At 42.3% G+C, this 13,988-nt stretch overlaps 1 protein-coding gene across 1 annotated transcript in view; it reads right to left on the reverse strand.

Annotated features, from left to right (window-relative positions):
* Positions 1–1,058: 1,058 nt before the first annotated feature.
* The window catches only part of LOC123334611 (neuropeptide S receptor-like), a 29,855-nt gene continuing 16,925 nt past the window's right edge, over positions 1,059–13,988 (reverse strand). Inside the window, exon 2 of the mRNA XM_044946374.2 lies at positions 1,059–1,361. Coding sequence (XP_044802309.1) covers positions 1,059–1,361 — 303 coding nt within the window. The remainder of the gene's footprint in view (positions 1,362–13,988) is intronic.

The raw sequence follows: 13,988 nt of genomic DNA on the forward strand, positions 1-13,988 counted from the left end.
CCCTTGTTTTTCACCCTGGTCACTGTAGCCCAACCTAAACAGATGGGCTTCCTATACTTTGTTAAAGAGGAAGAGGGGAATCAGAGGAAGAGGATATCAACAAGGTATGGCTAAGGTTTTCCTGTAAGTTACAGTGTCATATGTTTCATATATTGGAGTTTAAGACCAAATTCCCAGGAACTCTCATGGCCATTACTGCAACTGAGAGTACAGAACAGGTTGAAATGTACCTAACAGCCCTTCCTAACAGTCATCTACCATTGCTCCTTGTTAGCACTTAACACTTATAAAACCTTTTTTTTTTTTTGCATTTGCCCTCAGTAAGATTCAAATTAAAAGCATATGACAGCTATCTGGTTCCCATAGCTCAGGACTCCACAGCTGTCTTAGGCTGGACCATCCAGGAATCCTATCTGCCCACGCTCTTCTCTGGCCTGTGGAATAAAACTCCCTCGGTTGTGTTTTCCTTTTGAACATGAGCCCTACCAATTTGGACTCTACTCATCTATGTGGGGGTCTTTCTTTTGTAGATCATTTTTAAACGTGAGAATATTCCATCATTCTCCTTCTAGGTGTGATGCATTCACTTTTCACCGGTACTGGTGAAGTTGCTCAGTCATGTTCGACTCTTTGCGACCCCATGGACTGTAGTCCACCAGGCTCCCCCGTCCATGGAATTTTCCAGGCAAGAATACTGGAGTGGGTTGCCATTTTAAATCCACCCTTACGCATCTAAATCTAGCATATGATCCTTGTACTATGCCCAGCAGTGGTGTTACATGTCACTTACATTTCAAAAGCAATGCCCACAGATTTAAATTTGCCAAGTCCTTGAGACTTAACATTTATTACTGAGTAAAGATAATTCTGGTCCATTTTCTGGGGTATATTCTTTAAGCCCATCATATGGTATGATATGATAATATTACCTTAGTGAACCATGGAGGCTGCTGTGTACAGGGAAAGTAGAACCCTTTGGTAGCACTGACAATGGTATATTCAACTTTGTTGTTTAGAGAGTTATTTTTATAATGGAATCTTATAAATATTTAAATATGTTAAATTTGTTGGAAGAAAAATTCAGATTTGAGTTTTATATCCCTACAGAAATGATTCCCAAATCTGCAGCTGCGTTTTGGACTGGTAATACACCAGTTCTGTTGGTAAATTACTTGGCAGTGAGGAGCCATGGGAATTCTCAGCTCATTCCTCTCCTGCAGTTGCTTACCTGTGATGGCCAGCTGAGTCACGAAAAAGGTCATTCTCGACTTCCTCTTCCTCCTCCGTGTAGAGAACAGCACAATGGCATTTCCAACAATGGTGAAAACAAAGAGGACCCACAGAGTTATCAACTGCTCAGTCTGTGAAAAACAAAGCAACACAAAACCAGTGTGAGAACCCTAGTACTTTCCAGAAAGCAAGGCTCAGGCTTTGTTGTTGAAATGTCTTCCTCCTGGTCTCCTGTCCCCCGCCTGTCAAAGCTCTGCTCTCAAGAGAACAAAAACACAATGGTCCTTATTTACACTGGCAGCCGTGTAGATGGACGCAACCATTAAAAGGATCTATTTGGAAATATATGTAAGCAGACAAAATCATAGGCACAATATTCTTTGGCTAAGCAATTTTAAGCCTGTGTGAAAGAATTCTAGGTGTTAAAAAGAGCACTACAATCACAAAGATGTAGCTATTTATTGTAAGAAGAAATTTGAAATTGTTTAAAGATAACAGTATAGTTAAGTAAATAAAGCACTTCAATTCAGTGAACTATTATGTAGCTATTAACAGTGACAGACCTGAAGATTATGTGGCAACATTAAAAATGCTTATAATATACTGGTAAGTGGAAAACATAATAAAATTATATATTGGGTATGATTACAACTCTGCAAAATTATACATGTAGGAAAAGAACTGAAGTGTACTAAAATGTTAAGAGTAGTTATTTTAGGGTAGTGTGATTATGGGTTTTCTTACTCTTTTTCCTTTGACCGAATTGTATAATATAGGAATATTAAAATTCCACTGAGAAAATGTATAATTAGTAAAAGTGAAAAAAAGTAGGAATGCTACTCATTCAAAATGTCAAGTTCTTTATAAAAAGCTTTCCATTCTCCCTTTAATGGAACTTTCCAGCTATCTTAAGTCCAAAGCCCAGAAAAACAGAGGCAACAGGATGGGCTAGACACAGGGACTGGGGAGGGCTGGGCTGTGGGTGAGAACAGGGAGCCAAGGGGACCCAGAGGCAAGTCAGAGATCAGAAGCGAAGAGACTCCAGCTTCAAAATGTCTGGGCGGAATCCTGATAAGAATGTGCATGTCTAAGACCAGGATACAAAGTGTTCTTCCTATTTGGAGAAGTCAGTAAGAAGAGCCTGAAGAAGGGACTTCCCTGGCAGTAGAGTTGTTGAGACTTTGCCTTCCTGTGTGTGTGGTGCAGGTTTGATCCCTGGTTAGTGGGGCTAAGATCCTATATGCCTCGAGGCCAAAAAACCAAAACATGAAACAGAAGTGATATTGTAATAAATTCCATAAAAATTTTTAAAATGATCTACATAGAAAAAAATCTTATAAAAAAAGAAGAGCCTAAAGAAATCCCTTATAATGATAAAATTGTATGAGATAAAATTGTATCCTGGCCAGGCGAGAGGACCCAGCTGTTTGGTCAAACTCTAGTGTAAGGTGGTTGTTGTGAAGGTTAATGTCTACAATCACTCGACTTTAAATAAAGCAGATTACCCTACCTAATATGGGTGGATGTGGACTTCATCCAATAAGTTGAAAGCTCTAAGAGAAAAAGCTGAGGTTTCCCAGAGAAGAAGGAAGATTCCCTGAAGAATTCCTTGTAGAACATAAATATCAACCCTGAGTTTCCAGCCTGTTACCTCCTTTAAGAATTTCAGACTTGGAGTCCCCACAATCATGTGAGCAAATTTCTTAAAGTAAGTCTCCTCCTTTCTCTCTCTCTCTTTTTTTTTTTTTGAGTTTTTTTTTTTAATTTATTTTATTTTTAAACTTTACAAAATTGTATTAGTTTTGCCAAATATCTAAATGAATCCACCACAGGTATACATGTGTTCCCCATCCTGAACCCTCCTCCCTCCTCCCTCCCCATAGCATCCCTCTGGGTCGTCCCAGTGCACTAGCCCCAAGCATCCAGTATCGTGCATTGAACCTGGACTGGCAACTTGTTTCATACATGATATTTTACATGTTTCAATGCCATAACATATTAAATATTTATCTGGGCTTTCCTGGTGGTTCAGTGGTAAAGAATCCACCTGGCAGTGCAGGAGATGTTAGTGTGTTCCCTGAGTCAGGAAGATCCCCTGGAGGAGGAAATGGCAACCCACTCCAGTATTCTTGCCTGGGAAATCCCACGGACAGAGGAGCCTGGCATGCTACTGTCCATGGGATCGCAAAAGAATCGGACACAACTTAGCAACTAAACAACATATCTCTCTCTCTCTCTATCTTCTGTTTAATCTATCTATCTTTCTATTGGCTCTATTTTCTGTGGAGAACTCTGACTGAAACACTCCCTGAAAATCTGAGGCATCACAGCAGCACTTGCTCTTATACTATATTAATTTTAAATTACACAATAACAGACAAATCAATTCTTTAAAAACTATAATGAACCAGACAAAGCTCAGATCGCATTTGCCCACCACTTTCAATCATGATCAAGTCCCCTCTCTCAGAAGGTAAATATCCTTTCAATTACACTGTATATTCTTCTTATCCTTTGAAAAATACGTCATAAGCGCGCACACACACACATCCATGATAATTAAGTATCAAACTGATATTAACGTTCTCCATCTCACATGTACAGATGAGTTCTGAGGCCCTGGTAGAGGTCTGGGCCACAGAACGGTAGAAGTTAGGGAATGTTCCTTGTGGTGGTGCTAGGGGAAGGGTGGCCGCACAAGTGGAGTGTGAGGACCAGAGGGTAGACAATCTCTGCTGCTTTGAGGGGCACAGGTGACAATCCCTCACCTCCAACATGCTTACATCATCTCTCATTTGGAAGACAGTGTCTTTGCTCAGCACCAGGCTTCCTCATTTTTCTCTGGTCCTTTTCTGACCAGAAGGGATAACTTTTTCTGGATGACTCATTTCTCTACCAGCCTAAAACTGGTTGGCACAGAGAAAGCATTAGGAATGGAAACTAATTGTTATGAAAAGGGTTATTCTGAGTCTTTGTAAGAGAGTTCTATCCTTTGAGATCCATGGACAACTGTGCTGTCAGGAACAGATACAGCAGGGGAAGCCTTGATGGGCCGGGCTGACCTTCCCCAGTCAGCAGCTCGTGTGTAGGTAGTGAACATAAATACTTGGTTTGAACTTGGAAGACCTGCTTTTTATTTTTTTTCTTTATTTTTTTAAAATTTAAATTTATTTATTTTAATTGGAGGCTAATTACTTTACAATATTGTATTGGTTTTGCCATACATCAACATGAATCTGCCATGTGTGTACACGTGCTCCCCATCCTGAACCCCCCTCCCACTTCCCTCCCCGTACCATCCCTCTGGGTCATCGCAGTGCACCAGCCCCAAGCATCCTGTATCCTGCATCGAACCTGGACTGGTGATTCGTTTCTTATACGATATTAAACATGTTTCAATGCCATTCTCCCAAATCATCCCCCCCTCTCCCTCTCCCACAGAGTCCAAAAGAAGACCTGCTTTTTAAAACTGTAGAGCAACCTGGGGACCAATGCAAGAAAATAGGTGGCTTGGAAGTCTGAGCAGATCTTGTGGACACTATGATGTTGGCAGATGACACAGGAGATGCATCAGGCATCTATGTCCCCAATATGGTCCTAATGTCATTTGCTCTCTGGGAAGATGATGGCATCCTGGTAATGTACATAGTTCAGGAAAGATCAAGGAGCCCTTAGAACAGGTGGTGTGGCAGGCAGGGCCTGCAAAGTCCTTTCCAGCCCTGCTAAGAACACAAATGAGAGCTTTTCAAAGAATTTCTCCTATTTCTCTTAGGAGATCTTTTTCACCTGGAGAAATGTTTTGATGCCTTAAAAAAGTTCCTTGCTTTGAATTATAAAACACTGTACCATATCCAAAAAATTTTCTCCATTTAGGTGGAGGTTGAGGGTAGTTTATTTCCATACTTGTCCAGTACTAAGTCAATCTCTGTTGAACTCTTTCAGCCTCAGATGAAGAAGAAAAGGAATGTTAGAATGCTTGTGATTCTTTTTCATCAGATCAGAAATCCAGCTCTCCACAGTGAATGGGGAGAGAGTACATCTGGAAGCAGACAAAGAAGGAGGCCTGGCACTCTGCAAGGGACACCAGAGTGGCAGGAAGGCAGTGAATACAGGCTGTTTTCTCACCAAGTCCCTTGTCTTCACCAGCCCCTGCCCAGCTCCAGCCTCCCTTTAGCTAGGAGAAGGCAGCTGGCCATTATTCTCCTCCCTGGAGTCTGAGGCAATCAGTGAACTCCCCACAGAAATCCACCCTAGCCTCGGCCTCTGGACTGAGCCTTCCTGGGTGGGATTCCCTATGGGGCTGGCCTCCCTCCCTGATTCAACAGGATGACTCTTACTTCACGGGAGAGAGAGTGAATGAGCCTGTGGCCCTCTGCTCCGGCATCAGCGCCTCCACATCTTACAGAGACAACTTCCAACTTTCCAGCAAGTCGGCATCAACCTTCCCCATTTTCCACTTCTGACACAGAATTTTTCCCAAGTAAAATTACACTCTGAGGAACTTTTGGATGAGAATTAGAAAAGAGGAGAATTAAGTGAACCCAGGGTAATTTTGAACTAGAAGTCAAGGTTTTACCCAGAATCCACCTCTCTTCACACGCCCTTTTCCTGACATAACTAAGTGCCTATGGGAAGTACAGTTGTGCCACATCTCCAGAAAAATAACACTGAAGTGGGCAAATGATTTGCTTTTCACCAAGCATGCTGGGGATTATGCTGCTGATGCCAAGATGCGGATTTCCAGAAATCACTTTTCTCTTGTAGAGTAGCCACCGGACTCCCAGCGGACATGGGAGGGCTGCTTTTTTCTTCTTTGTACTTCAGGATCCTGCCCCAAGCAGCCAATCTCTTCAAAGTAGGCTTGGGGCTCAGAACTGCCCTGCTGGGAGCAGACAGTGACAAATACTGCAAATCAGATTATCCCATTTTGACGTTCCAGTGAATTGGAGGTCAGGTCTCAGGCGGGCTTGGAACAGTGAGTGCTGGCTCTGCAGCTGAGCCTCTGCTGAAGAATCTGCAGTAACCATGCTTTGGGCTGGCTGGCTCGGGGTGCTCTGTGAACGGGCCAGGGTCTATAATACTCTCCTTGGGATTAGATGACATCTGTGGGGTGGGTTGAGCAAATTCTGTGAAATCAAGTCTACTCCTTCTGCTTTGCAGTTTTCTATTGAAAGACAGTCTCACCTTAATTCATTGGCTTCAGGAAATTTCTAGATGGAAGAAGCTCCCTACTGTAATTTTCTAAGAGCTGTGTGTATTTATTTATTAATTCATTCAATATCAATGAATTGTGTATAGTACAAAGTGTTGACACTACAAAGCAGACTAAAACACGTAGACTGTATAAATGATACTGTTAAAATTAAATCCTGTGTGTGTCCTCAATTGTCCAAAGGTCATTAAGTATAAAAACAATTACACAGTTGTAGGATCATTTTATTCATAGCATTCTTAACCCACGCATGCACACACACCTAAACATACACACACATCCCAAGGTAATATGAAGATTTGGAAAACTACGACAATGGGAATTGGGGAAACAAGTTTAGAGGCATTTGAGCATCACAGTTCAGTGAGCCGTTTAGTAGAAGAGTGAGTAGGTTTTCAAACCTGCCTGATCTGGGATCAGATTCTTTACTGATTGCTGGATGTGTGACACATCAGTAAGTGATAACCTCTTTGAGCCTGTTTTCTCATTTATAAAAGGATGACAGAAATGAAATCTGTCTCAGGGTACTTGTGATGGATACAGATGATGATGAAAATGAAGATTTCTAGCTCAGTGTCTGATGCATAGTACACACAACATAAAAATTGGTTTATCTCCTTTTTAGGTTCAGTTCAGTTCAGGTCAGATCAGTGACTCAGTCGTGTCCAACTCTGCGACTCCATGAATTGCAGCACGCCAGGCCTCCCTGTCCATCACCAACTCCCGGAGTTCACTCAGACTCATGTCCATCGAGTCAGTGATGCCATCCAGCCATCTCATCCTCTGTCGTCCCCTTCTCCTCCTGCCCCCAATCCCTCCCAGCATCAGAGTCTTTTCCAATGAGTCAACTCTTCACATGAGGTGGCCAAAGTACTGGAGTTTCAGCTTTAGCATCATTCCTTCCAGTGAACACCCAGGACCGATATCCTTTAGGATGGACTGGTTGGATCTCCTTGCAGTCCAAGGGACTATCAAGAGTCTTCTCCAACTCCACAGTTCAAAAGTATTAATCCTTCTGCGCTCAGCTTTCTTCACAGTCCAACTTTCACATCCATACATGACCACTGGAAAAACCATAGCCTTGACTAGACGGACCTTTGTTGGCAAAGTAATGTCTCTGCTTTATAATATGCTATCTAGGTTGGTCATAACTTTCCTCCAAGGAGTAAGTGTCTTTTAATTTCTTGGCTGCAATCACCCTCTGCAGTGATTTTGGAGCCCTCCAAAACAAAGTCTGACACTGTTTCCACTGTTTCCCCATCTATTTGCCATGAAGTGATGGGATCAGATGCCATGATCTTTGTTTTCTGAATGTTGAGCTTTAAGCCAACTTTTTCACTCTCCTCTTTCACTTTCATCAAGAGGCTTTTTAGTTCTTCTTTGCTTTCTGCCATTAGGATGGTGTCATCTGCATATCTGAGGTTGATATTTCTCCCGGCCTATGGACTATATTTAGGTTTGGGCAGTGATTTATAAATAATCGACTACTTTTTAAGAATGATGCTTGAATTTACCCTCTTGATCCCACTTTCCATTCCAGTCTGAAATTTCACCCGAGCCTAATCTGCACTCCTTCCTCCACATGTAGTTTGTGAACAGTTTCAGAATATAGTTGGGGATTAAATGCCCCCTAGTGGTTATGTGAGGCAAAAATTCAAGCCAGATGCTTAATACAGAACAGAGGTAGTAAGTGAATTTGGAATTTTTCAATGACTATAGTGTGTTTTCAACTCAGTTACATAGTTATGGGCTTATGATTAATTAATTTGCTTTTAACCTAAAGTTAACGACACCATGAAGTGATGCCAGCTCCCAGCAGATCAGAAAATTGCAACGTTGGTTTAAGAGGGATGAATTGCAATATTCTCTTGATGATGCAGGTGCTGGCACAGGGCTGATACTTGGGATTTGACCCCATGGGATATGCTTCCAGAGTCAAAAGGATTTCCATGAGATCCGGCATTAAGTCTGGGTCACCATTCCAGACTGGCATTTTATCTTCCCTATAGAAAGAACTTGATAATACGGTCGATGACAAGGCCAAAGGTACTTATAAATATCACAAGAAAGAACATTATCCCAGGAAATATAGGCCATTTAGCTAAATGACTCTAGTTGAAACTAGATATGTCAGATTTGTCTGAAGAGGAAGACATGAGTTATCCAAACCCAAAGAATGATAATCTTCTTTTCCAGTGAAGTCCTGGAAGCTGAAAGCCAACAAAACATCCCTAAGGTATCTTTAGCAATCACGGGGTGAGTGGGAGCTAACACTGCTTGAGTGAATCCCATCATTAATCTAGCAGCTGACTGACTTCGCGTGTAATGTATGATAGGTACTCAGTAAGTGCTTGTTGGTGATTGCCATGTGCAATTGTTGCAGCCTGACTGATGAGATGACTCTGTGCTCAGTCTTACAGGTAAGGAAGTACGGGCTCAGAGAAGTTGCTACCTAGAGCACCTGGCTCCTAAGCAATGCAGCCGGAACGTGAACATGGCTTTGCTTGACGGAAAAGTCCATACCATGTTTACTGGTAGTGATTTTCTGCTTGAGTTTTGGGCCAGAGACAGTAAAGTTCCTCATTTATTTTCAATTTTCAGGTGGGAAGCAGATCTTCATTTTCCTTCTGACCCAAACTTGTCTGAAGCTGGGTTTCTGAAGCTGAATCAGCTTTACAACTGCCTCCCCGAGGACTGAGAGTAAGGTCAATGCTCAATATGTGTTTGTATGGATGAACCCTGGACTGACGTGTGGCTTCCGTACAACGGAAACTGTAAATATCTCACAAGATGCAGCTGCACCGTCTGCCCCAGGGAGTACAGGGCTTTCTCTACCCTTTACATGTTCATGGTTCATTTTTTGCTTCTTGTTATTTCTATGATGTTGAAGATGAATATCTCAAATGCAGGAAGTAGCAAATACATCATACTTCCCAAGAGAGGAAATGAAGTCTCAGCAAGGTTATGATTCAGACTCAGTTCTCAATCAGCAAACCAATAAGGTCTACAGTCCCGTCACTGAGACCCGTGTGCCCTTGTCATTCATAGCACCCAGGTTCTGAAGCCTACTCCAAGCCTCAGTAATTTGGCTTAGGTGGGTTGGAAATACCAAAAGCAGAGCTCTGAAAATATCCTGTTGCATTGAGGCTGAATCACTATGTAACACAGGGAGCACACAGTTTAAAGTGAGACAGGCAGGGCCCGACTACAAAGCTTTGGGTTCCCAAAGCTGCTTCATTAGACTTGGGGAATGAGATGCATTAAGAGGATCTGTAAGACCCTTGGGTAGTGACCATTTCTGAACAGTTGGAAACCTGTCACTCAGGAGCTTGTCCCAATTTTTCCCCAAGCCTCGCCCCACCTGCTGCTAAGGAAGCACTGCCAAGTGGTCAACAGGCAGCAAGGCAGTCAACCAGGAGGCGCAGGGTAGGACCCAGCTTGCTCACAAGTGCTCACCTTGGCTTCTTCCCCACAACCACTTGCTGCTGATGCCCCTTTTGAAAATCTGCATTTTCGCCATCCTGCCAGTAACCCAGCTTGGAGACACCCTCTGTGGAATTATTGTCATCACAACCACCTATCTACACTCACCTTTTCTAGCTGTTTTACCTAGACCACGGGGGATTCTGTCTTGGATTACTTCCAGGATAACTTTCATTGGTAATACTCCATTATGAAAAAAATAGCTACAAGAGTTTTTAATTCGTTGCTATTACAAAAAATCAGAAAATTACAAAAAGCTACATGTACATGTGGATGTTAATTTCAGTCTTATGTTCTTATAAGCCTTTTCATATCATTTTATCAGGGGTCTAGAATAGAAATGTCCATTGCATCCTCTTACTAACGCCTCGTGGGACCTGCTGGCAGGGGGCCTCCTGCCTGACGAATAGAGAATGTGAATGGGTTGGGAGGTCTTGTCACAGCCCAAGTCTGCTGAGGTTGATAGGAGGGCTGTCAGCCAAAATGGTCCCAAATAATTGGGTGCTCTGAATCGTCCTGTGCTCTCTCGTGTGGTATATAAAGGGGCAAGGCGTTTAGCCTGAAAGGAAAGCCTTGATATACCTATAGGTTGGTGTACAAATGACACTCAGCCCGGAATTGGGAAACTGTCCTTGAAATCATGTTGTTGTGATCATGGTTATATTGGTTCTCATTGTGCATAATCAAGCTCAACAAACATTTATTGAGAATCTAGCAGCAAAGTTCAACATAATTTGGGATCTTTACCACAGAAGTTTACCACAGGTCCACAGAAGTTCCGTAGTACCATAGACGGAAGGCTAGGACAAGGAGCTCCTAGTCTGATGGTAGAGGCATATATGTAAACAAAAATGTTCAATGTGAGCTACTATAATGGAAGTGCTGTGCAATCCCCAATAAAGGACATCTTGGAAGAAACTGAGGAGGGACTGGGATGGTTGACCAAAAGGTGTAACCTGGAGAAATTAAGGTGTGAGCTGGGTCTGAAAAATGAGCAGATGTAATCAAGCAAACAAGTAGGTTGCCTGGGAACAGTATGAGGAAAGGCAGATTGAAAAATTTTAGGTTAGTGAAGACAGACAGGGCCCATCCACAAACATTAGGTGTGGTCATAGAGCAGAGAAAGGCTTATAAGAAGATAGTAGACTTGTGTCCTAGAAACTATTTCAAAATTGGAGAAAGGTCCAATCTGGGTCTTCATCCTGAGTTAAAAGAACTTGCTACCAAAAGAAAAGATTCCTCTCTATCTGGACTCTTCTCCACTTATGTTCATTGCCCTGTCTCTTAATACCACATCATGGGTGAGAGAATTCAACTTTAGCTTCTTCAAACTGGGCTGAACAAAAAAGCAATTCTCTGCCTGACATTTATTTCTTAGTTTAGCTTCCAGGACACATTGTATAAGCTCTTTATACTCTGACCAGAAAGTGTTAGATATTGGTCTAGAGTATTTGATCATTACCGCCATGGGTCATATTTTGTGTTTAGCTAGCAATGTTAGCTGCTCACTGCCTAATTGTTCTCATTTCTGTCAGGCTTTGGTGCAGATCAGGACTGCCTTTGCATGACTGAGTGATGCAGTTTCCTGGTTACTAGTGAATTCTTGGATTTCACCAGAAGCAGAAATGCCCATGTCCCGCATTCATTTCAGTGTGAGTCCCTTCTTGTGAGTCATTCTTGGATCACAAAAGAACCTCCAGATTAATCACAAATAGGGTGTATTGGAAGCTCTGAGGCATTTAGATTCTGATATTCCATCCGAATTCCCACAGTATATCAGACAGCACATGCTAGAAATCATCTTAAAATCCACTGGGCTCCAAGTCCAGGTAGAAATTAATATTTGTTGAACAAACGAATGAAGTGTCTGCTCTGTACCAAGAACTGAGATTAACATTTAAATTGCTATTTGAGCTCCAGACCCTTGAAATATAGAAAACTAACATTTGGGTAAATTAGGTCCAAATCTCTACAATGTAGTAGAAACCAAAGGATTACTGTGTGATAAAAATACCAAGAAACTATTCTTTTGCATGATTGACAGATTAAAAAATAAGCCTGTGGTAATTTATTTTCTGTCTTGGAGGTGCTATTAAGTAGGGAAAAGTGTCTGAGGAACCTTCCCCCTGAGGGTTTATCTGAGCTCAGACCTTCAATCTGTGATACATTTAATCTGTTGTTTCCATAGTTTCCAGCCCATCCAAGAGGCTCAAACTCAAGCAGCAAGAAGAAATCTGGGGAAGTGAGCAAGTGAAAGAGCACAGGCAGATATGAGGATAATGCATGGAGCCGAACATCCTGGTAAGTGAGAAAGAGGCTGAGAAGGGCTCTGAATGACAATTCCAGGGAGATTGTCCTATATTACTTTTATTTTCTGTGCACCTGAATTGGGTGGTTGGTCAACAGAGTTTAAAAAGCTAATGAGTTAGTGTATACCCCGTGACAGCTGGTCATCCACCTTGGTTTCCGTTGTCCTTGCATTCCCTTGCCTGTCTCTTTGGCCTCCTGTGTTCTATCTGGCCCCCTACATGCAAGCCTCCCCAGCCCAGGATTGAACACTAGTCTCTCCACCTCTCATCAGTCACTTTATAGGCTCCCTGGGAACCTATCCAAGGTCGACAGATGCAGGCACTTGCCTGACTCCAAGCATCGCTCCCACTCCGCCTGAGCCTCTTGGATTTTGATGGAGTTGGCCACATCACCTTGGGCCTATGGCTCAGAAGCCCTAGTTCCCAGCAGTGGCCAGTGCCCTGGGCGGGCTTGGTCCTCCAACCCTGATGTCTGCTTCTGTCTAACCCACCTTCCTGCAGTTCTCAACATGGAAACCAAGTGCACTTTATGGGTCAGCCCTTCCCAATGATAGTAGGAAAACAACACAATTGGAAAATGGAGTTTTAAAGAAATAGATAATTCACAGGTTGCACACTTAATCCAGAAGTCACTGGATTAAGCAGTATATGGATTAAAATACCTATTGGGGTCAGAGTGGGAAAATATTCTAAGAGGAGCGATATGAGAGAGGGAAGAAAGAAATGAAATAGGAGAAGCACTGCATACAGTGATTATGTATACACTAAATTCCTGAATTCTGCTTTAGCTTTGCAAGTGTATAACCTTCATTACTAAAAGAGCAAATCGCACTTGCATCCACACAGTTCATTACTAGGGAGACACTGGCAGGTCCTCAGACCCTTCAGTGTGTGATCCTTGGGGGCCAATTCCTTACCTGGTACCTCCCCTCCCCCCATTTTGGCCAGCTTCTCTACCACAAAGGTGTCTGCTTTCAGATGACTTTTTCAGCCTCCCTTGTCATTTGTCTGCAGAGGAAACTGATTCTTTCACTTGCTTTCATGGAAATACAACGTGCAAAATATATTTGAGACATTGCATGGTGTATTATACATGATTATTTTGTCTTTTCTGATAATAAAAGTAATATGCGCTGTCAAAACTTAGTAAAATATTTTAAAAGTACAAAGACAAAGACAAATGCCCACCTTCCAGAGAAAATTTCTCATTCACTTTCCCACTTCTGGTATATTCCTTTCCATATTTTCTGGTTATTTAATATTTAAATATCTGTGCAACCTGGGTGTTCATTGAAAGGACTGATGTTGAAGCTGAAACTCCAATACTTCGGCCACCTGATGCGAAGAGCCGACTCATTGGAAAAGAACCTGATGCTGGGAAAGATTGAGGGCAGGAAGAAAAGGGGACGACAGAGGATGAGATGGTTGGATGGCATCACCGACTCGATGGACATGAGTTTGGGTGGACTCCGGGAGTTGGTGATGGACAGGGAGGCCTGGCGTGCTACGGTTCATGGGGTCGCAAAGAGTAGGACACGACTGAGCGACTGAACTGAACTGAACTGGAATATTTTATATATGCAGTTTATTGTGCTTAAAAATCTTTAGCATTGAATGAGGAACAATGATTATTATAGGTGCATAATATTCCTTAATATTCCATCTTATGGTTGCATTACAATTTTAATTTTCTGTTGTCAGATGTGTACTACATGAAATAGTTTAACACGTAAGACCATGTCAAAACTTTTCTT

Source organism: Bubalus bubalis, chromosome 8 (assembly GCF_019923935.1).
Source record: "Bubalus bubalis isolate 160015118507 breed Murrah chromosome 8, NDDB_SH_1, whole genome shotgun sequence".
NCBI classification, from domain to species: domain Eukaryota; kingdom Metazoa; phylum Chordata; class Mammalia; order Artiodactyla; family Bovidae; genus Bubalus; species Bubalus bubalis.